This window comes from Melanerpes formicivorus, unplaced genomic scaffold (assembly GCF_026170545.1).
Source record: "Melanerpes formicivorus ecotype bairdi unplaced genomic scaffold, bMelFor1.0.p_v2 SCAF_88, whole genome shotgun sequence".
Lineage (NCBI taxonomy): Eukaryota > Metazoa > Chordata > Aves > Piciformes > Picidae > Melanerpes > Melanerpes formicivorus.
The window spans coordinates 289,360-312,690 of NW_027142440.1; the positions used below are offsets into that span (position 1 = coordinate 289,360).

The 23,331-nt window shown below is 51.5% G+C and overlaps 1 protein-coding gene across 4 annotated transcripts in view; it reads left to right on the plus strand.

Moving 5' to 3' along the window:
• ZZEF1 (zinc finger ZZ-type and EF-hand domain containing 1) overlaps nucleotides 1–23,331 on the plus strand; it is a 91,322-nt gene that overhangs the window by 10,033 nt on the left and 57,958 nt on the right. For 2 of the 4 annotated variants that reach the window (XM_068165374.1, XM_068165375.1), the window contains exons 4-18: nucleotides 1,234–1,405; nucleotides 4,202–4,401; nucleotides 5,782–5,992; nucleotides 9,590–9,706; nucleotides 10,108–10,286; nucleotides 11,634–11,732; nucleotides 13,282–13,373; nucleotides 14,657–14,805; nucleotides 16,129–16,240; nucleotides 17,367–17,582; nucleotides 19,882–19,982; nucleotides 20,281–20,450; nucleotides 22,150–22,283; nucleotides 22,564–22,634; nucleotides 23,014–23,128. In XM_068165374.1, coding sequence (XP_068021475.1) covers nucleotides 1,234–1,405; nucleotides 4,202–4,401; nucleotides 5,782–5,992; nucleotides 9,590–9,706; nucleotides 10,108–10,286; nucleotides 11,634–11,732; nucleotides 13,282–13,373; nucleotides 14,657–14,805; nucleotides 16,129–16,240; nucleotides 17,367–17,582; nucleotides 19,882–19,982; nucleotides 20,281–20,450; nucleotides 22,150–22,283; nucleotides 22,564–22,634; nucleotides 23,014–23,128 — 2,138 coding nt within the window. The remainder of the gene's footprint in view (nucleotides 1–1,233; nucleotides 1,406–4,201; nucleotides 4,402–5,781; nucleotides 5,993–9,589; nucleotides 9,707–10,107; nucleotides 10,287–11,633; nucleotides 11,733–13,281; nucleotides 13,374–14,656; nucleotides 14,806–16,128; nucleotides 16,241–17,366; nucleotides 17,583–19,881; nucleotides 19,983–20,280; nucleotides 20,451–22,149; nucleotides 22,284–22,563; nucleotides 22,635–23,013; nucleotides 23,129–23,331) is intronic. The other 2 variants (XM_068165377.1, XM_068165376.1) reach the window with 2 other exon arrangements.

The following is a 23,331-nucleotide window of genomic DNA, read 5'->3' on the forward strand; positions in this document are numbered from 1 at the left end:
TGGGCAACCTGTTGCAGTGTTCCAGCAGCCTCCTGGGGCAGGACTTTTTCCTAACATCCAATCTAAATCTGCTCTGCTCTACTTTGAAGTCCTTGTCCCTCATCCTGTCACCGCAGGCCTTTGGAGACAATCTCTCTCCATCCTTCTTGTAGGCTCCCTTCAGGTACTGGAAGGCTGCTACTAGGTCTCCCCAGAGCTGCCTCTTTTCCCTGCCCTGCTGCTGCTGGCCACACCATTGCTGATCCAGGCCAGGATGCTGGGGGCTGCCTTGGCCTCCTGGACACGCCCTGGCTCAGCAGCAGCAGCACCCCCAGGTCTCTCTCTGCTGGGCAGCTTTCCAGCCACTGCCCCAAGCCTATTGTGACCCAAGTGCAGGACCTGGCACTTGGCTTGGCTGAATCTCACACAATTGGCCTCAGCTTTTGATCCAACCTGTCCAGATCCCTCTCTGCTTTCCAGCAGGCCAACACTGCCTCCCAGCTTGGTGTCTTCTGCAGACTCACTGAGGGTGCCTGAAGTCCCCAGTGATAATTGCTCATTTGTTATGTTTCTTACTCAGTTAAATATCTTCCCCAGTTGTTGCAAGCTTAATTTCCATCTTCAGGTGAATGTCTTCTGAAGCTGACTGCTCAGTACTTAAAATAAGTGATTGATTTGGGGTGGAGGTGGTGATTCTTTCCCTTTATTTCAGGTAGCACTGTCCTCATGGTCTCCCCAGAGGGATGTCTCCTTTCCTTCACAGCTCTTCTCCTTTTCAGATATTTGCCTTTCTGTTGAAATAGATGAAGCTGCTTGGGAAGCAGTTTTGGTTTGTCCCTCCCCCCTTCTCCACCATATTTTACTTTTCCCTATTATGTATTTGTATTTTGGCATTGTAATCCATAGATCCCTAGGATGGGTTGGGTTGGAAGGGACTTCCCTGGGCAGCCTTTCCGGTGTCTTCCCACCCTCACTCCACTCTAAATCTGCCGCTTAAAGCTGCCCTCTCATCCTGTCACTCCAGGCCCTTCTAATGTTAATAAGGCCCTGATGAGGCCAGTAAGGAGGAGGTAAACCTCAGAGAAAGATGTTCCCTTACTGATTTGATTATTGCCACCAATCTGCAATGAAACTTTACTGTCTCCTCGTTCCTGTCAGAAGTAGTTCTCCAGGAGCTGGGTTCTGTGCCACCCCGAGGGCTGCTACAGGACAGTTACCGTGAGGACTCTTAGGGGTGATCTCTTCTCCTTGCAGAATACCCCAGTGACCTGAATGGGAATCAGGAGTCAGACAAACTGAAGTCTGTCACCAAGTGCTACACCCACATCGAGACCTCATCCAACTCTGCTGACATTGACAAGATGACCAACGGGGAGACCAGCTCCTTCTGGCAGTCGGACGGCAGCGCGCGCTCCCACTGGATACGGTGAGCTCCCCGCAGCGTTGGGCTCCTGGCCCTTGGGCCTGCAGCCAGTGGGGTCTTGTAGGGGGTTTGCCCTAGCTGGACAACAGGTGCCCTTCAAAACTGCTCTATCACTGCCCTCCTCAGCTGATCAGGGAAGAGAAAACAAACTGGAAGGCTCGTGGGTGGGCTGATGGCAGGGAGAACACTCAGCAGTCACAGACCTGGGCGAAATAGAGCCTGCTTGGGAACTGAAGTTGGTACCAATCAAATCAGAGCAGGATCATCACAAAGGAACCTGAACCTTCAAATGTCTACCCCCACCTCTCCCTTCTTCTTGGCTCAACTTCACTCTTGCTTCTCTACCTCCTTCCTCCCAGCAGTGCAGGGGGGTGGAGAATGAGGGTTGTGGTCAGTTCATAGTATCAGTCAGGGTTGGAAGGGACCACAAGGATCATCTAGTTCCAACCCCCCTGTTATGGGCAGGGACACCCCACACTAGATCAGCCTGGCCAGAGCCTCATCCAGCCTGGCCTTAAACACCTCCAGGGCTGGGGCCTCAACCACCTCCCTGGACAACCCATTCCAGGGCTTCACCACTCTCATGGGGAAGAACTTCCTCCTCACCTCCAGCCTGAATCTCCCCACCTCCAGCTTCATTCCATCCCCCCTGGTCCTATCACTGCCTGAGATCCTGAGCAGTCCCTCCCCAGCCTTCTTGTAGCCCCCTTCAGATCCTGGAAGGCCACAATGAGCCTTGGAGCCTTCTCTGAGGTCATCACACTCTGTTCTGCTCCTTCTTCTTCAAGGGGAGGACTCCTCACACTCTTTCCCTTCTCCACTGTGGGGTCCCTCCTGTGGGAATCAGTCCTCCATGAACTCCAGCCTGAGTCCTTCCCATGGGCTGCAGTTCTTCATAAACTTCTCCTGTGTAGGCCTCTCCCACAGGAGTCAGTCCTTCAGGAGCAGACTGCTCCAGTGTGGGTCCCCCACAGGTTCACAACCCCTGACAGCAAACCTTCTCCAGCATGGGCTTCTCTCCCCATGGGTCCACAAGTTCTGCTGGGACTCTGCTCCAGCACAGGCTCTCTGTGAGGGTGCAGCCTCCTTCAGACATCCACCTGCTCTGGCATGGGGTCCTCTGTGGGCTGCAGATGGATCTGCAGCGTGGACCTCAATGGGCCTCAGTGGGGGACAGCCTGCCTCACCTTAGCCTTTATCACAAGCTGAAGAGGAATCTGCTCCAGCACCTCATGGAGCAGGTCCGGAGGAGGGCCATGAAAATGGTCAGGGGGTTGGAGCAGCTCTGCTATGAGGATAGGCTGAGAGAGCTGGGAGTGTTCAGCCTGGAGAAGAGAAGGCTCCAGGGAGACCTAAGAGCAGTCTTCCCATAGCTGAAGGAGGCTAGAAGAAGGCTGCAGAGGGACTGTTTGCAAAGGCCTGCAGGAACATGATGAGGGGCAGTGGTCTGAAGTGAGAGCAGAGCAGATTAAGACTGGATGTGAGGAGCAAGTTCTGCACCAGGAGGCTGCTGGAACACTGCAGCAGGTTGCCCAGGGAGGTGGTTGAGGCTCTATCCCTGCAGATATTCAAGGTGAGGCTGGAGAGGACTCTGGGCAACCTGATCCAGTGGAGGATGTCCCTGCTGAGTGCAGGGGGATTGGACTGGATGAGCTTTGGAGGTCCTTTCCCACCCAAACTCTTCTGTTCCCACCCAAACTTTATTAGAGATGCAGTGAGCAGTACAGGAGCCTTTTGCCACTGTCTGGGAAGTTCCAGGAAACAGGAATGTTTGGTGGATATTCAGTAGATGTGTGTGTAGTTAAACCACGGAGAAGTCTCCTCTCTATCATTGTTAACACTATACTTGGGCTCCTGAGTGTGGTGGGCTGGAAATAAAACTGCCAGAGCAGCTCAGTTGAAGCTGTATTTGCAAGCAAAGCTGCAATCTAAATGTGAAATGCATCCATAGGTACAAGACACACAATGTTTACATATATAGACAATTTATAAGCACCACAAGAACCCCCCTGGGCAAACCAGGGAGCTACTGATAGCTTCCCCCTCCTTGCTGCCTTCCCTTCTGCTGTACATGGGACAAGGGAAGGAGCAGAGAGTTGCTGTTAGTACTTAACCACAAAACAATGCATCCAAGGTCAGCAAAGCCAGCAGAGGCACAAGGTAGTATCTGCCAGAGAGGGGAAGCCAAAAAAGGAGCAAGTTAGTTTACCAGACTGTTAGTTGTCTGAGCAATGGGGTTGTTTGGAACTTGGGATTATTTTCCTCTTTGCATCCAGGGGAGGTTTATTTACATTCTACCACTTCCTCTTCAAGATCAGCCTGAAACTGCCACACTGAGGAGTGAATTCTCAGTTGAAAAGCTGAGCAACAGAAGATTCCCCAGTCTGACTCTCAGTCAATTGCAGGTTTTCTGGCCTGTCCACCATGGCTCAGGCTTGCTGATGCCTGTGCAGCACTCGGTCATTTCCACTGGATGAATCACAGCATGGGTTGGGTTGGAAGGGACCTTAAAGCTCATCCAGCCCCCTGCCATGGGCAGGGACACCTCCCACCAGCACAGGCTGCTCAAGGCCTCATCCAGCCTGGCCTGGAACACCTCTGGGGAGGGGACATCCACCTGGACATCCAGCATCTCACCACCCTCGCTGTAAAGAAACTCTTCCTGCTCTCCAGGCTGAATCTGCCCTCCTCTGGCTTCAGTGCTCCTGGAGAGCTGGAAACCGAGCCAAGCTTGGCTGAAAGCTCAGTGCTCAGCTTAGCTTCTGCTTCCAACAGCTGTTTTATCTCTCTGCTTGGCAGTTTGAAGATGAAGCCAGATGTGGTTTTGAGGCACCTGTCCATCGCAGTGGCAGCCAACGACCAGAGCTACATGCCGCAGCAGGTGACGGTGGCGGTGGGCAGGAGCGCCGGCAGCCTGCAGGAGGTGCGGGACGTGCACATCCCGAGCAACGTCACCGGCTACGTGACGCTGCTGGAGAACGCCAACATCAGCCAGATGTGTGAGTCGGGGAGAGCCCTGCAGAGCCCTGCTGCTGCTTGCTGCTGCGGGGCAGAGGGCTGGGTGGATGCTGGAGTGGTGTGCTGAAGTGTCAGCTGTTGGAGCAGAAGGTTCTGACCTTGCCCCTGCCTTACGGAAGTTGTTTTAATCGTAGTTTGATTCCAAAGTGAGAAGAGAGTTGTGGAGTCACAGGATGGGTTGGGCTGGAAGGGACCTTCAAGATCATCTAGATCCAACCCCTGCCGTGGGCAGGGGCACCTCCCACCAGCACAGGTTGCTCAAGGCCTTGTCCACCATGGCTGTGAACACCTCCAGGGAGGGGACAGCCACAGCCTCCCTGGGCAGCCTGTGCCAGGCTCTCCCCACCCTCACTTGAAACAATTTCTTCTGAAGTCTTCAGAGACTTTCTCATGGTGTCTGTGACTTGGGCTGAGGGCTGGAGAGCTGCACTGACTACAGGTGCAGTTTGAAGGCCCTGGTCAATTTTAATGCCTCTTTATTTTCAGCACAAAAGACTTTTTAATAGTGAGGCTGGGGAGACACTGACAGGCTCCCCAGGGAGGTTGTGGATACATCCAACCTTGGAGGTGTTCAAGGCCAGGCTGGGTGAGGCCTTGAGCAACCTGGTCTAGTGGAAGGTGTCCCTGCCCATGGCAAGGGTATTGGAACTGAATGATCTCTAAGGTCCCTTCCAATCCAAACCATTCTGTGAGTATTTTGGAGGACTGTGTCTCACAAAGCCATGTCCTTTGGAGCAGCAGGTGCCTTGCTTTGGTAGCAAAACTCTGAGGCTGGCCAGATGATTCCTACAAACAGGGTTTTGGCTGAGGGGATTTAGGTGATGTCATTGTCAAGCCTGATAGGTCTGTGGGTGCTGTGTTGGAATCAAGCAGAGCTGCTCTTTCCTGGGGTGGTTTCTGCAGCAAGGCTGGTGTTGCTCGGGAGGAAGCAGGACAAGGTTAGCTGTGCAAAATGGCCATGAGTGGGGGTGAACATTTGCCTTTAACCCCAAACTTTGCTTTTAGGCTTCACTCTTTGACCCATCTGGAGACCCTAATGTCTTCTTTATTAGTCCTAGCACACTTTGTATGTGTGTAGTTCAAAAGGCTCTGGTGAAGTCTAGCATCTCTTTTCCACTTTGAGGGTCTTCTGCTCCCTGTAATGGATGCAGTAAGCCATCCAGAGGCTACATTTCCCAAAGCAGGGTGCAGAAAGCCTAACACAGGCACACTGATCTGTCTGTAGGAGTCCTCTTACAGAGCTGCTGGTGGTTGTCAAAGAGGTCCTGCAGCAATCACTGTTTGGAATATCTGCATTCTTCTAGGTCTCATCCAGCAGAAGAAATTAGGAAGCAAAGCAAATGCCTGTTGTGTTTTGACAGATGTCCAGATCAACATCAAGCGCTGCCTCAGCGACGGCTGCGACACCAGGATCCACGGGCTCAGGGCTGTGGGCTATCAAAGAGTTAAGAAGGTGGGAGTATCTGTGGGTGATGCCTCAGCTATCTGGTACTGGTCTCTGCTCACCTCTCTGGTAACAGCTTCCATGGAAACCAACCCAGCCTTTGTTCACACCATTTTACAGAACACCCAGTGAGTACCAAGCTCCCCTGGGCTCTCAGCTCTGGGCTTTGTCTGCAAATTCTTTGTCTTTAACTACTTCCAGCTGTCCTGAACTGATCTGTCTGGTCTGACTGGTTTCCACTCCCTCCACTCAGACACTCAGACATCTTTTCAGCTATCACACTGTGTAGATTCTGGCATTCCTCTCTGATCCACTTGCACATACTGGAGCAAGTGTCCTTTCCCTTGCTGTTGTGGCCAACCTAGCTGCTAAGTCAGGATTGAAGGGACACTGAAGAATACAGATTTTAGAACAAGAGAATCCTAGAATTAATTTGGTTGAAAGAGACCTTTAAGATCATTTAATCCAGCCAGTAACCCAGCACTGCCAGGGCACCACTGAACCATGGCCCTCAGCACCATATCTCCACAGCTCTGAAAACTCTCCGGGAAATGGCTGCCCTGGCAGCCTGCTTTGCAGCCTGACAATCCTTTTGGGCAAGAAACTCTACTCCTGTTCAACCTAAACCTCCCCTGGGGCAACTTCAGGCCATTTCTTCTCATCCTGTCACTTACTGCTTGGGAGAGGAGACCTGGCTCCAGCCTCCCTTCAGGGAGCTGCAGAGAGCAAGGAGGTCTCCCTCAGCCTCCTCTTCTCCAGGCTGAACACCCCCAGCTCCCTCAGCTGCTCCTCCCCAGCCCTCTTCTCCAGATACCTCCCCAGCTCTGTTGCCCTTCTCTGGCCCTCCTCCAGTGTTTCCTGGAGTGAGGGCCCCAAACAACCCATTACTCAAGCTGTCACCTCACCATTGCCCAGTCCACCCTCATCAGTGCCAATTTTTACCTTTCCTATGGCTATTGAGAAGGCCAAATGAATTTTCTTTAGGTGTATTGATTATAAATGTTGGACACTTACAACTCTTGGACACTCAAGACTGGAGTTTCATTTAACAGAATTTGCAGCAGATTCTGGCTTGTGCCCTCCTCTGCCCTTCTCTGCACAGGGCCACAGCTGGGTTTGTGCAATACCTCTGTGCAGATGGCTGCTTGTGCTCATTGGCTCTGTTGTGTGCAACACTTCCTTGTTTGACTGCCAACCACTTCTTGTCCCTGACTTGAAGGATTGGAATCCTAATAAAATCACTCCACACCCACAGCAGCTTTTATAGAGGTTAGTTAGCAAGGTGCCACTGCCTCAGAGCACTGCTGTCATCAGCTTAATGAGTCCTGGAGGCTAAAGTTCATCAAGCCTATCTTTAATTTGTGTCATCTCTCAACCCTCTCTGAAGTTTAGATAGCTTCATACCTGCTTACAGCTGAGGAGCGGTACCTGAAGGAGGCCTACAAGAAAGCTGGGCAGGGCCTGTTTACAAAGGCATGTGGCACCAGGACAAGGGGCAATGGCTTGGAACCAGAGCAGGGTAGATTGAGATTGGACATTAGGAGGAAGTTCTTTACTTTGAGGGTGGTGGAGCACTGTGTGTCATCCAGTGTGAGCTTGAAAGTTTCATGTCAAAAGTGCTGTGAGCAGAGGTGTAATGCTGCTGCTTCTCATTTTCAACAGGTGAGATGAACCAGTGGTTAAAGGCATAGTTTGAGTTTGATGTTCTCACCACCTAGATGTTCTTCACAGAAGTTATTGTAATAATAATAAACCAGGTTGGAAGAGACCTTCAAGATCATGGTGTCCAACCCATCAACCAATCCAACACCACCTAAACAACTAACCCATGGCACCAAGCACCCCAGCAAGTCTCCTCCTGAACACCTCCAGGGATGGGGACTCCACCACCTCCCCAGGCAGCACATTCCAATGGGCAATCACTCTCTCTGTATAGAACTGCTTCCTCACCTCCAACCTAAACCTCCCCTGGCACAGCCTGAGACTGTGTCCTCTTGTTCTGGAACTGGCTGCCTGGGAGAAGAGACCAACCCCCACCTGGCTACAACCTCCCTTCAGGTAGTTGTAGAGAGCAATAAGGTCATTGGAATGTGCTGCCCAGGGAGGTGGTGGAGTCCCTGCCCATGGAGGTATTCACAAAAGGATTGGATGTGGCACTTGAAGCCATGGTTTAGATTTAAGAATGCCATTGACTCTGGAAGGTGTCCAGGGAAGGGCAACAAAGCTGGGGAGGGGTCTGGAGCACAGCCCTGTGAGGAGAGGCTGAGGGAGCTGGGATTGTTTAGCCTGGAGAAGAGGAGGCTCAGGGGAGACTTCCTTGCTGTCTACAACTACCTGCAGGGAGGTTGTAGCCAGGTGGGGGTTGGTCTCTTCTCCCAGGCACCCAGCACCAGAACAAGAGGACACAGTCTCAAGCTGTGCCAGGAGAAGTTTAGGCTGGAGGTGAGGAGAAAGTTCTTCACTGAGAGAGCTATTGGCCATTGGGATGTGCTGCCCAGGGAGGTGGTGGAGTCACCATCCCTGGAGGTGTTCAAGAGGGGGTTGGATGTGGCACTTGGTGCCATGGTCTAGTAATCATGAGGTCTCTGGTGACAGGTTGGACTCGATGATCTTTGAGGTCTTTTCCAACCTGGTGGATTCTATAACAGGTTTTCCAGGGAGGTGGTGGAGGCCCCATCCCTGGAGACATTACAGGTCAGGCTTGATGAGGCTCTGAGCAACCTGCTCTAGTTGGGGATGTCCCTGCTGACTGCAGGGGAGTTGGACAAGATGACCTTTAAAGGTCCCTTCCAAGCTTTACAAGACTGAGAGCCCTCAGTCCTGCTGCTGCTGGAGTAGTTCTTAGGAACTCAGGGTGCTGAGCTGAAAGTTAAGAAGGAGAAGTCTTGACTAAAAATATGCATTATGGAATTCCAAATTCAGTGCTTGGAACTGTAAAATGAAATCCCAAATGTTAGTATTGGACAGAATGACTTCAGCCTGCTGGAGAGTTCCTGTTTTCAGGGGTCTCATGGAACCAAACAGAAATCCTCCTTTGAGCTGACAGGTTTCTCACTCACTCTCTCCAGTTGTTCTGCCAGAATGTAAAAGCTGTTTTCCTTTTATCAGGGGGCTCTTACAATTCCCCTGCATGAATCAGCTGTGAGACTGGCAGGGTGCTGGGCCAGCTCATTTCAACTCTCCTAGACCTAGAAAGGTTGTCCATGTGGTCCTTGGGGTCCCTTGCAACCTGCCGTTCACAGACTGGTTTGGGTTGGAAGGCTCCTCAGAGGTCAGCCAGTTCCAACCCTCCCACCAGCCAGGTGGCTCAAGGCCTCATTCAGCCTGGCCTCAAACACCTCCCAGGAGGGGACAGCCACAACCTCCCTGGGCAACCTGTCCCAGTGTCTCCCCACTCTCACTGTCAAGTGGTTCTATTTAAAATGAAGCAGTGCTTGGACACTGAACTCTTCCTAATGCTGTCACAGTCTTCATTCTAAACTCCTTGATGTATTTGTGCCACTAAATCTGAGGTCAGGAGGCTGAGATTGCAGACTGGGGAGCAGTTGTTGACCTTTCTCCACCTAGCATGCAATCCTGCTCTTCACCCTTGTCCACATCCTCTGTGTGAAGAGGTTTTCTGCTTTCAGGATCTGTCCAGCAAAGCCTGAAGCTGCAGACCCCGTGGTTCATTTTCAAAGGCTGCTGCCTGCTTTTCTGACGTTCTCTTCTCTCTCCTTCACCAGGAAAGCCCTGCAGCACATGCCACCTCTGTCCCTCACACCAGGCTCTACAGACTTCTCAAGTTTCCTATCTCCAAATGTTTTGGAAGAAGTTGATAGCTTCCTCATCAGAATAACCAGGTGAGGCTGTGGTGGTGTACTTGGATGTAGTGAAAAATGGTTCTGAAGAGTTTGTGCAACAAAAGTTCTCCTTCTACAGCTTTGCAGATTGCACTGGGTTGGAAGGGACCCTCAGAGGTCATCTTGTCCAACCCCCTGCAGTCAGCAGGGACACCTCCAACTGGATCAGACTGCTCAGTGCCACATCCAGTCTGATCTTGACCGTCTCCAGGAGTGGGGCCTCAGCCATATCCCAGGGCTCTAACTCCTCTGCTCTTTTTCAGTGTCTCGACAATGTCCAAGCCAGGGGAAGCAAGCACCTCACCTGCCTTGCTTTGGGCCTGCTTTTTTTTTCCCCCCCCTATCTGGACAATATTTGTCCTGAGTTTTATTCTCACCCTGTTGTTTCTTTCTCTCCCCAGCTGTTGTACTACTCCAGAGGTGGAACTCACACTGTTGGCCTTTGCCTTAGCCAGAGGGAGTGTTGCTAAAGTGCTGAGTTCCCTTTGCACAATCTCCGATCACCTGGACACTCCGTACAGGGCATCAGCTCTTATCTCCTCCATGGCAGCTGTGAGGCAGAACCTGCTCTATAAATATGGTAAATGAATTGCTGGTCCTGTGCTGTGCATGCATCAGCTGCACAGTGCCTTGGAGTTGTGCTGCTGAGGTTTGGAATTACACAAGGCTTAGGAACTCACAACTGTTACCAAGAAAACAGTTTGTGAAGGTGAACAGGCCTGGAAGTTGGTGATCAGATCAGCTCTCTGTGAACTGAACTCTATCTGTGACATATCCCCTCCCTGGAGATGTTCAAGGCCAGGTTGGATGAGGCCTTAAGCAACCTGGGCTGGTAGAAGGTGTCCCTGCGCATGGTCCCTTTAAGGACTCTGCCAATCCAAACCATTCTGTGAGGGGTGGCATCATCTCCAGGGGGAACACATGAGCTTTGTAGATCCCAGAATTCCAGCATGTTGAGGTTGGAAGGAACCTCTGGGGATCACCCAGTCCAACCCCCTGCTCCAGCAGAGCACCCACAGCAGCTTGCCCAGGAGCACAATGCCCGGGGGGGGCTGGAAGCTCTCCACACAAGGACACTCCACAACCTCTCTGGGCCTGGGCAGCCTGCTCCAGGCCTCCAGCACCCTCGCAACAAAGAAGTTTCTCCTTGTGTTTAGGTGGAACCTGATGGGTTCCAATTTGTGGCCATTCCCCCTTGTCCTGACCCTGGGCACCGCTGTCAGGAGTCTGGCCCCACTAGATAGTGGCCCCAGGCAAACAACAGCAAGGGTTTTACTCTTCCACTAACAACTTTTTTGGCTACATTCAGCCTCAGCAAATGTCTCTCTTGGAGACCTGCACCAACTCAAGGTGTGTTTTAAATGTGCTGTTACTAGCAGCTATTTGCAGTTCTTTAACTCTCCCTTCTCTAAATTAATCTGAGCAGGCTACAGGTGTGGAGCTGTGCCTGGGCTGACACAAGGCACTAAGATTTTGCTGCATCAGCTGCATTGCTGTAAGGTGTCAGCTTCTGCCATCACCACCAGGGCTTTTCCCCTTGCCTGTTAGGATGTTCTATGTCAGGATTTCTTGGCTTCTGCCAAAGGCTCCAGCAGTTATTTTATAGTCATAACAGCAGTATTTAGTCTCAGTTTTGACACTGGCTTTGTTTTCCCCAGAGCAGCCGCTGCCTTTTACAAGCCAAGGATGATTCATGAGCCGTGGAGTCCTGCATGTGCATGAAGCATGTGTGCAGTTGAAGGAGCATGGCTTTGACTGCCCTGCTCTCTGTATCTAAAGCTGGTTTAGGTCACTGTACCTATTGTGCTGCAATGTATCCCTTTCTCTCTTGTTTTGTTGTGTTTGGTTGACAGTGGTAAAAGCCTCAGAGTGTTTCTCATTTGCTTCCTTCCCATTCCTGTTTCATCAGTTTGATTTTCTCCCTTAGGGAAACCCTTACGACTGACTTTGCAAGCATGTGATGTGAAGGGAAAAGAAGATAAATCAGGGCCTGAAAACCTCCTTGTAGAGCCATGGACTGGGGATGGTAAGAACCTAGACTTAAAGCCATAGAGTGCCAGGTTGGAAAGGACCCCAAGGATCATCTGGTTTAAATGAGAGGGCCCAGCACCTTGTCAAGCAGAGTCTTAAAACTGACCAGTTTGTTACTAGCCCTCATTGTAAGGAGCCCACAAGGTTTGCTTGAGAGAGGGAACAACCAAAGTCTCTGCTGCCTGCAGAGGATTGCTCTCACTGGTGCTGATCAGTGAGCCTGCTTTTCTTTCTGTTCTCTATGGCAAGGGGTACCTGTTCAAGGTTTGGGTCACAGTGTTATCCCTTCACAACCAAAAGGAAGGGTGCAGTGCAGGATATCCAGGCAGGCACAGAGGCTGCTGACGAAGCAGTGCTGCTGTAGCTACTCAACAGTTTGCTGATATGGAAGAGCAATAACTAAACATGAACCAAGCCCACCTGGCAGTTGTATTTTACAGCAAGGTGAATTTCTCAGGAGCCAGCTGATTGTCAAAACAAACCAACCAAAGGAGAACTACTGCTGTTCTGTGGAAGTGAGCAATGAGCTGTCACAAATGAATGATAGCAGAGAGCATCCTAGGGGCTGGAGTCATGAATCAGCCACTGCTCATATCCCAGATACTGGTGGAGAGGGCTGGTGGAGGTCAGTGAGCTGTGCCTGGCTGCATGGAGCCATTCTGGTCATCCTCCTTTAAAGCTGTCTTTATTCATACTGTATTTTTATGGACAACAACCTAGAGAAAGAGGTGTGTGTCTTTCTGACCTCCTGAAATGAGGTGCTCCATCTTAAAGAAACCCTCATGTGCCTTGTCTTGTGCAGGGCTGCTGGGGAATGAGAGTTGTTAGGGTAGAAACCAGGCCCCTTCTGAATGCTCCTTGTACCCTTCATTGGCTCCTGTGTGCTGGATGGGTTTGTGGAGTTATTTTGCAGATCTTGCTGCTCTCTACAGCTGCTTGGTAGGGTCGAGTGAGGCTGGTGCTGGTCTCTTCTCCCAAGTGAGCAGCAATAGGATGAGAGGCAATGGCCTGAAATTGTGCCAGGGGAGGGTTAGGTTGGAGATGAGGAAAAATTTCTTTGCTGCAGGAGTGGTCAGGGGGTGGAACAGACTGCCCAGGTTGGTGGCAGAGTCCCCATCCCTGGAGGTGTTCAAGAAGCTGTAGATGTGGTGCTTCATGACACAGTTCAGTGGTCATGGTAGCTGGGTTATGGTTGGACTCAATGATCTTAGAGGTCTTTTCCAACCTTCATGGTTCTGTGGTAAGTCAAAGTAACATTTGGGAGCTACTAACAAGCTTCAGTGAGGAAACATTGTTAAAGAGGCTGTAGAGCCTGCATTCCCTGGAGAGACAGAAGCTGCAGACACCTTTAGGAGCACATGTGAGCTGCATACAGTCTGTTTACTTGTCCTCTACTCCTTTGTCTGGAAACATTTCCCAGTGAACATTTCCCTAGAAGCAGAGTGGGTTCAGTTGAGCCTCTTGGTCCACAACCAAAGTTTTGTCTTTCCAGCAGCTTGTATAGCAGCTCTTCCAACCTCACTCCATTCCCACTCCTGCTTTAGGTTTCCTTACTGAGACTGGGAAGACCAGAGCAAGCATCATTCTCTCTACTGGAACTGAATCTTCATTTCAAGTGACACAGATAAGGATAAAGGTAGGGGATTCCTCTGGCTTCCTTCTCTCCTTACTACTGGAGCTGAGTAACAACTACCTTAGCTGAGATGTTGATTTGCTTCTTCAGTAGTCTTACCTTGGGAGTTTGCTTTGATGTAAGTCCTAGGGGAGCTTAAGGAGACTGAGATCTTAAATTGTTCCAGTGTGCCACCAGCATGCTGTAAACCCATGGATTTTTCTCTGGCCTTTGTCTGTGTCTGGTAATACCCTCAAGCCAGTGGAGCTAAGGCAGTGGCCTTGCTCTTGAAGGGTCTGGGTTTGGTTGCTGGATTATATAACTGAAAACAAACAGGGAGATGTGTGAATAGCAGTTTTCAAGATACATAGCAGGTGGAGAGGTGATTCTACCACTTCACTCTGCTCTGGTGAGACCTCAGCTGCAGTACTGTGTCCAGCTCTGGAGCCCTCAACACAGGAAGGGCATAGACCTGATGGAGAGGGGCCATGAAAATGCTCAGGGGGTTGGAGCAGCTCTGCTATGAGGACAGACTGAGGGAGCTGGGGGTGTTCAGCCTGGAGAAGAGAAGGCTCCAGGGAGACCTAAGAGGAGCCTTCCAGTACCTGAAGGGGGCTACAGGGCTACAAGAATCGTGGCATGATTTGAGCTGGAAGGGATCTCCAAAGGTCATCTAAGAAGGCTGCAGAGGGACTGTTTGCAAAGGCCTGCAGGGATAGGATGAGAGCAGGTTCAGACTGGATGTGAGGAACAAGTTCTGCACCAGGAGGCTGCTGGAACACTGAACAGGTTATCCAGGGAGGTGGTTGGGGCCCATTCCTGGAGATATTCAAGGTGTGGCTGGACAAGGCTCTGGGCAACCTGATCCAGTGGAGGATGTCCCTGCTGAGTGCAGGGGGCTTGGCCTGGATGACATTTTAGAGGTCCCTTCCAACCCAACCCATTCTGTGATTAAATACAGTGTCTTTCATATTCTCTTCAGAGACATCAGCTTAATTTGCACTCCTGCTGTGGTTTTCTCTGGTTTAAAAGCAGGATTTGGTGATTAAACTTCATGGCTAGGACAAACCTTGGGGAGATTTCTGTTACTGACAGCCAAGCAATAGTTTAATCACCCATCAACAATTCTGGGAGTTACAGAAGTTTTCATAGTGCTGCTCTACAAGTGGTTCCATTTTCCTTAGGCAAAAAGTGCAGCTCCAGACATCACCTTTGGTACTGTTTGTTTTTATCCATAGCTGTGTCACTGTGTGTGGGGAAGCCACACTTTCTCTGGGGGCCACTTTCTGATCTGCTGACTTGTTTAGGTTCGCAGGGGAGCCATTGGGGCTCAGTGTGGGCTGGTGTTTGCCTACAGCAGTGCTGCAGACAAGTTCCACGCAGAGGAGCACTTCAGGAGGTTCGAAAGCTATGACCAATGGAAGCTGAGGGAGTTCAAGCAGTTCCTGAAAACCAGGTATGGGTCTGTGGCCTTTTCACTCCATCCCAGCATGGAAGGGACCTCTGGAGAGCATCCAGTCCAACCCCTGCTAAAGCAGGGCACCCACAGCAGCTTGTCCAGGGAGCATTGGAAGCTCTCCAGAGGAGACTCCACAACCTCTCTGGGCAGCCTGCTCCAGGGCTCAGCACCCTCACAACAAACAACTTTCTCCTCCTCTTCACATCCAACCTCCTGGGCTCCACTCTCTGCCCCTTGCTGCCCCTTGGCCTGGCCCTGGGCACCACTCAGCAGAGTCTGGCCCCAGCCTCTTGCCCCCCACAGCTCCTTTAGCTCTTGCTGAGCATTGCTCAGCTGCCCTCTGGGGCTGCTCTTCTGCAGGCTCTCAGCCCCAGGGCTCTCAGCCTTTGCTCCTCCCAGAGCTGCTCCTCAGCAGCTTTGCAGCCTCCCCTGGACTCTCTCCAGAAGTTCTCTGTCTCTCCTGAACTGGGGAGCCCAGACCTGGACCAAGGACTCCAGCTGTGGCCTGACTAGGCCAGAGCAGAGAGGGAGGAGAGCCTCCCTTGCCCTGCTGGCCACACTCTTCTCCATGTACCCCAGGACCCCTTTGGCCTTCTTGGCCACCACATTGCTGCCTCATGGGGACCTTGTTGTCTCCCAGCTCCTTCTCCTTGGAGCTGCTTCCCAGCAGGTCCCCTCTCAGCTGTGCTGCTGCAGAGGTTGTTCCTCCCCAGAGGCAGGACCCTGCCCTTGCCCTTGGTGACCTTCCTGAGGTTCCCTGTGCCCAGGTCTGTCTGAATGGCAGCACAGCCTGAGGGCTGTCAGCCACTGCTCCCAGCCTGGGACCATCAGCAAACTGGCTGAGGCTCCACTCCATCCCTTCATCTGGGTCATGGGTGAAGGTGTTGGACAAGAGTGTCTGCAGGCCCGAGCTCTGGGGCACACAGGCTATACATGGCTGTCATCTTCAGCCTCTTGATTCACAGGTCTGCTTAATATGGGATGTAACCAACTCTGTAAGGGACATGCTGCTGGCAGCTGTTAATTAGCCTTTATTTCACTCCTTTCTCAGGAGCTCAGGGACCATGGCTAACAAGATTTCTGTAGTTTTCTGACCTTGACTGTGTTAGAGCTTGGCCATGTGAACGTCTCTGCTTTATAGCTGTAACACAGAATCACAGAATTGTTTTGGTTGGGAAAGACCTTCAAGGTCATGCAGTCCAGCTGTGCCCTAGCTCTACCAAGTTTATTATGCAACAAATATTTTAGTATCTTATTAACAGCTTGGCAGCTTCTGAAAGCTTTCTCTTGACACAATTTGTTCCATCCTTTCACACCCAGAAGCAGCTGTTCCTGTGATGATCTGGGGGATGATGACCCTATTGGCTGGTTTGAAGTGGAAGAAGAATGGGATGAAGTGGATGTCAAAATGCAGCAGTGCAGAGTTTCCCAAGTAAGAAGCCACAAAGCTCCATTGGCACACTCACAGTGAGCAGAGGCTTCTCCCTGTGCTGTGGTGTAATGCCAGGTTACATCAACACAGCTCTGTTGTCTGCAAGGAGGACTCCTCTGGTCAGAGGGCAGGAGCAGTGGGTTTCTAGTTAAATGGGTGTATCAGCTTTTATCCTTTGAGCTGTATCCTTTTGCTTTCTATCTACCCATCTCTAGCTGTGGCTAAGTGGTGCTCCAGGTGTAGTGCTGCATTAGGTGATCATGCACAGAGTGCTGCTTTTCTCTCAGGAGAAGGGAAACACAGCTGGCAATGCTGCCATGATTTGCTTTGTTCCAGTACCTGATGGGATTAACTACTCCCCAGTTACAGCACTGCTCCTCTGGAGCCAGCTTCTCCAACCCTTGAAGGGACAGGCAATAGCAGTTCCACCAGCGTGATTCCCTTGAGGAATGGGGGACTTCTCTGTTTGCAGAGTGGCAGAGCATGGCTTTGGGTTTGTGGTACTTAAGAAGGAAGCTTTGCTTTTCAGCCCCTGCATTTCTCTTGCCCCTGGAGCCAGCTGGAGTGTGGCTCCCCAGGCCTTTTGTATGCCATGGCACAGGCAGAAGTCAGCTGGGAATTTTTCTAAGCCCATCACTGCCTCTGAAGACACTCTGCTGTTGTCTCTCCTTCAGTCCCTGAGGCCTGGGAGTGCTCCTAAGTGCATTTGGATGGCAGAACTTTTGTGTTCTGTACCTTGCAAAGGAGAGATTGTGTTTGAGATTTGCATTTTGATCCTCTGCTTGCTTTTAAATGCAGCTCACAGCTTTTTACCATGCACAAGTGCTGTGGCTACAGAGCCAGGGAGCAGAGCATGCAGAATGTATGGCTCTGCTAACAAAAGAACTTTGCCAATGCTTGTAGAGGTCTCAGAGGCATCACTGTGACTGTTGTGGCTGTGAGGAGATGCAAGCTGAGCCTGAATCCAGGCTGGTTATTTTAGTCTTCTGGAGATGATTGACCTGGAATAAGCTTGGCCCTCCCAGCTCCCCCTGGAGTCTCCTTGTGTGTACACTCATGCCTGTTGAAGGCCAGGTTTGTACCAGCTGTTAAACCCTAATCTTGTGCTCCTGTTATACCCTTGCAGTACCTGATGGTCAAGTTCCTGTGCACCAGACAAGAGACAGCAGAGCGCCTGGGCGTGCAGGGCCTCAGCGTCCTCGGCTACCTGCGGCCCCCGCGCGGCCAGCCCAGCAGGAGCATGAACTGCTTGCAGTGTCCAAGGCCTGATGATGATACAGTGTGTGGCACAACTCTTCTCCTGAAGACGCTTCATTTCATCCAGCAGCTGGCACAGGACCTGGTATTTTTGCTTCTTAGCTCTAAGAGTGTATTGAGCATGCCAAAAGCAGCAAGGCTGCGCTGGCAGGAGCTGTGAATGCGGAGTCCTGCTGCCAGCTACAGGCAACTGTGCAAACCATGCTGAGCTGAACCAGAGCATCCTCTCTCTGGTGGATGGAGTTGGCTGGGATTATGCTCACTTGGGGTCCAGAAGGGAGTTAAGAACCATTTTTCAGCCTCTGACTTTGGGTCCAAACGAGAAATAAGAGTAGTTTTGCAGCCTGGGGTTACAGTGCTGGTTGAAGCAGCTGCAGTGGGGGAATGCTCCACTCTGTTGAACAGGGAAGCTATTGCTGAAGCAAGCATCTGGACAAATGCATGGGGAGGGAGCTAGGAAGGTTGTGCAGCTTAAATCCTGTCCTGTTGTAATGTGAAATAATTCTGTAAATGTCTAGGGTGAGAGACACAGAGTTGAGATCCCTGCTCACTGCAGAGGGGTTGGACTGGCTGTCCTTTAAAGCTCCTTTCCAACCCAAACCACTCTATGATTCGAAGAGATGTGGCTGGTGTGTGTCAGCTGGTGTGTGTCAGCATGGGGTGCCCTGCTTCTGAGGATCCCAGAATTGTTTGGGTTGGAAAAGCCCTCCAAGATCCAGTCCAGCTATCAGCCCAGCACCACCATGGCCACCAAACCCTGGCCCCAGCTGCCATGGCCACACGTTTCTTGAACACCTCCAGGGATGGGGACTCCACCACCTCCCTGGGCAGCCTGTTCCACTCCCTGACCACTCTTGCAGCAATGAAAGTTTCACTCATCTCCAACCTATGCCTCCCCGGCACAATTTCAGGCCATTGCCTCTCTTTCTATTCCCTGAGAATTGGGAGCAGAGCCCAACCCCCACCTGGCTCCAGCCTCCTCTCAGGGAGCTGCAGAGAGCAATGAGGTCTCCCTCAGCCTCTTCTTCTCCAGGCTGAACACCCCCAGCTCCCTCAGCTGCTCCTCCCCAGCCCTGTTCTCCAGACCCTTCCCCAGCTTCATTGTGCTTCTCTGGACCTGCTCCAGCCCCTCAGTGTCCTTCTTGCAGTCATGGGCCCATACCAGACTCCAGGATTTGAGATGTGGCTTCACTAGTGCCCAGTGCAGTGGACAGTCCCTGTCCTGGTCCTTGCTGGCCACACATTGTTGATCCTGGCCAGGATGCTGGTGGCCTTCCTGGACACCTGGACACACACTGGCTCATGTCTGGCTGCTGTCAGCTAGCTCCCACAGCTCTTTTTCTGCCAGGCCACTTTCCTGCCACTGTGCCCCAGCCTAGAGCTGGGTTGTTGTCAAGGTGGTGGTTTGTTCATTCAGTGCCTGCAGCTGTGCCTGCTCAGCTTCCATCCCGAGCCATGAGCCATCTCCTTTTGTCTCTGTGCTCCTTAGGGCTGAGGGAAAGGTAATTGGCTTTGCAGGAGCTGCTCAGGGGCAGTGTTGTGGATTTGTGCTGGAAACACTGTTGATAACTCAGGAATGTTTCAGTTGGTGTAAGCATTGCTCAGCATTACTCAAGGCCTTTTCTGCTCTTCACACAGCCTCACCAGCAAGACCTGAGGGTGTTGGTTGCTGAGCAGCTCCCCAGGAGCCAGCAGTGCCCTCATGCAGCCCAGCAGGCAGATGTGTGCTGGGCTGCAGCCAGAGCAGTGTGGGCAGCAGGGCAAGAGAGGGAATTCTGCCTCTTTGCTCTGCTGAGAGCCCAGTTCTGGTGCCCCCAGCACAAGACTGACATGGAATTGTTGGAGTGAGTCCAAAGGGGGCCATAAAGATGACCCAAGGACTGGAGTGCCTCTGCTATGGCTGAGGGAGCTGAGGTTGTTCAGCCTGGAGAAGAGAAGACTCCAAGGGGAACCTTGGAGATGCCTAAAGGATCCTGCAGGAAGGTTGCAGAGGGACCTTCCATCAGGGTGTCTGGAGCCAGGCCAAGGGGGAATGGTTTGAAGCTGAGGCAGAGCAGAGTTAGATTGGGGCTGAGGAAGTTCTTCAGTAGGAGGGTGGTGAGACTCCAGAATAGGCTGCCCAGGGAAGTTGTAGATGCCTTCTCCATAGAGGTGTTCAAGGCAAGGCTGGATGAGGCCTTGAGCAGCCAAGTCCAGTTGAGAGGTGACCCTGCTCATGGCAGGGAGGTTGGAGGAGCTGATCTCTGAGGTCCCTTCCAGCCTGAGCCATTCTGGGATTTCTAGGAAACTCAGCTGCTGTAGACCCAGTGCTCAGGGATTGACTTTTTGAACTTGTCTTCCCTCCAGAGTTATTTTCCCACCCTTCATTTTCCTTCCTTTCCAAGGTGCAGCAGAAGGAGAGTGCATTCAAGTACAAGTCCTTCTTAGATTTCACAGGCCTGGATTTGCAGCTCTTCTGGAATTTCTACAGCAAACTTCACCAGAAGTAAGTCCCTCTTCCCTGTGTGCTGAGGCACTCCTCCCTGTGTCTCCATGGCTGGTTTTGATTGCAGCAGTTTCTTCTTCCTAAATGGCATCATTCACATGAGAATGAGGGTTTGCAACTCCAGTGTTATGTAGGAGCTGGACATGCAGATGAGTTTAGCTGAGTCACTTTGCTGCTTTTGCTCTCCACTCAGTGGTTTTTGTCCATCTGAACCAGTGACCTCCACAGCAGTCACTGCTTGGTGCAACAGAGCTTCTTGTCCAGGTTTTGCTTCTGTTTGCTTTGTGCTTTCTTACAGTCCAAGGGAGGAATGTGTCTTTGCTCAAACACTGCTGCTGCAGCTTCTCCAGAGCTGCTTCTCTGTGCTTACTGGAGATGACAAAACTGCTAAACCTCAAGAAATATCTCAGAGCACAACATCTGGGCACACAGAAGCTGCAGAAGAGCTTTACAGACATCTGTGTGAAGGTAATTGATGTTGCATGGATTAAGTGCTGTGGCTGTTCTGGGTTACAAGTGTGCTGAAACACATTGGGAAAAGATCTTTATTGCTGGAAGCCAAGTCAGCTTCTGTTTGTAAATTCATAGAGTCAGAGAATGGGTTGGACCTTAGAGCTCATCCAGTTCCAGCCCCCTGCCATGGGCAGGGGCACCTCCCACCAGCACAGGCTGCTCAAGGCCTCATCCAGCCAGGGAGGGCACACCCCCAGCCTCCCTGGGCAACCTGTGCCAGAGTCTCCCCAGCCTCACTCTCAAGGATTCCTTCCTCAGCTCCAGTCTCAGTCTCCTCTCTCCCAGCTCAAAGCCATTGTGCCTCATCCTGGCACTCCCAGCCCTTGTCACAAGTCCCTCCCCAGCTCTCCTGGAGCCCCTGCAGGTACCGAAGGCAGCTCTGAGGTCTCCCTGCAGCCTTCTCTTCTCCAGGCTGAACAGCTCCAGCTCTCCCAGCCTGTCCCCATAGAGGAGGCTCTCCAGCCTCTGATCACCTTCATGGTCTCCTCTAGACCTGCTCCAGCAGCTCCATGTCCTTGTGCTGAGGGCACCAGAGCTGAAGGCAGTGCTGCAGGTGGGGTCTCAGCAGAGCAGAGGGGCAGCTGAATCCCCTCCCTGTGCTGCTGCTCTCCCTGCTTAGGATGCAGCCCAGCACTCAGCTGCCTGTTGGGCTGCCAGGGACCAGTGCTGGCTCCCAGGCAGTTTGTCACCAACTGACACCCCCAAGGCCTTCTCCTGCAGGCTGCTCTCCAGCCATTCCTCACCCAGCCTGGATTTGTGCTTGGGATTGCCCCAGCCCAGGTTCAGGACCTTGCACTTGACCCTATTGAACTTCATGAGGTTGGTTTGAGCCACCTCTGCAGCCTGTCCATGTCCCTTTGGATGGATCCCTTCCCTCCAGTGGCTCAGCCAGACCACACAGCTTGGGGTCATCTGCAAGCTTGCTGGGGGTGCCTCAACCTCACTGCCCATGGCACTGACCTAGATGTCAAGGAGCTCTTGGTTCCTTTGTTCTTCAGGTCAGGGTGTGCTCCACTCTGCCACAGTGGAGCTTTCCTTGTCCCCTTGTTTCATGATTGGTTCTTGCCCCAGTATTTTGTGGTGCTTTTATAGACTCTGCCAAAGTGTGGTCAGGAAACAGCTGCAACAGAAAACTTTGGACTGTGTTACCTTCTGGGCCCAGCAGGGAATGAGGTGCTTTAGCTCTAAATGTTGCTGAGCTCATTTCTCTCTGCTCTTTCATACAAATGATCTTGTAAGGAGCCTGTGAGGTTTACAGGGAAGAGCCAGTGCAGGAAATGGGCCTTGCAGATGAGATTTCAAGGAGGCTGGCATCCTCTTCATTCAGGTGGCATTTTTTATGTTAATTACTCAGCAGGCTCCTAAAAGCAAACTTCTCTACCTACACAAACCAGTTCACACTGACTCTCTCACATCTTGGAAACTTCATGACCTTTGAAAGTTGCCAGGCCTTAATGTCCCCAGAATTAATTTGCTCCATCAGTATATCCTTAGGAAAATGCTGGAAGTCACAAAGTTTCCCTCTTGTTCTGTGTGCCTGATGGGGTTGGAAGGGTTTGGAGTTGTGTCAAAGAACAGCCTGAATTCAGCTGTGCCTCTAGCACGTGGAGGATTCATTTACTCTGGTGGGTTTGTTTCCTTTCTGTGTGAGCAGTGGTGGATATGGGGGACAGTAACTTTATGCCAATGAAAATGCTGAAGGAAGAAGTTAAGAACACCTTACTCAGTGGAGCAGCAGTCTTCTTCCCAGACAGACAGACCAGGAGACACCAGCTCTTCACCATGATGGTAAAACATTCAGTGGGAAATTGATTGTTTGGTGCTTGCTTTGTGCAGGAACCAGGCCAAATCTGAGTCCTTACTGTCAGTTAATGGCACTGTCCCACAGAACTCAAACCCTTATTTTCTTTGCCCTTTTTGCCATTCCCCTTCTCTCTGCAGCTTCCCCAAAGACAGGGGAGCTAACCCTACCCTTTCTTATCCAAGATCAATAGTAGAAGGCAGAAGTGAGAATCTTTTCTCACAGAAACAGAGCACAGCATGCAAATCAATCTCTCTCCTTTTCTAGAAGAACATCACAGAGCAGGAACACAAGCAGTCTGTCCACCTTGCCTTCAGGTCCTTGTGTTCCCACTTCAGGTAAGGGGCCCTGAACTGGGACAGAATTGCCTGGTAGCCCACAGCGGTTACTGAGCTCATGCATAATCCTGTTAGAAGTATTACAGCCCTGGAAAAGAATTACCCAAAATAACAACTGACTTTGCTGCTGCTTACTGTGTCCATTAACTGCACAGCTGCACAGAATGTTGTCTGAGGCTGCAGCTGGAATCCCAGAGTATTGCTCTTGGCCTTCTCCTAAGCTGCCTTCCAGCTTTTCAAGCATGGAGTCAGCAGAACCTGAACTTCAGATCTTATATAGTAATCATGCAGGAGGATCTGTAGAGATTTGCCATGGGGAGAACTGAGTTTGTGTTCTGGAAGTGTACTGCTGGTTAGTAAGGAGGTCTTTGTTTTGTAGTGACCAAGATCCAGGGGGCCTCTTGTTGTTACCAGAGAAAGGAGTTTCGGCAACCTTTGACATAAGCGAAGTGCTGTCGGTCATGGACACCCTTCTGCTGGTGGCAGCCAGAGAGGTAACTGTGCAAACTTCCTGCTGCTTTGCCATTCAGACACAAACTTTGTCCCTGAGATATTCCCCATGAGCCAACAATGTGCCCTTATAGCCAAGAAGGCAAATGGTCTCCTGGGGTGCGTGAAGGCTGAGGAAGGTTCTCCTCCCCTTTACTCTGCCCTAGGGAGGCCACAGCTGCAGTGCTGGGTCCGGGTCTGGGCTCCC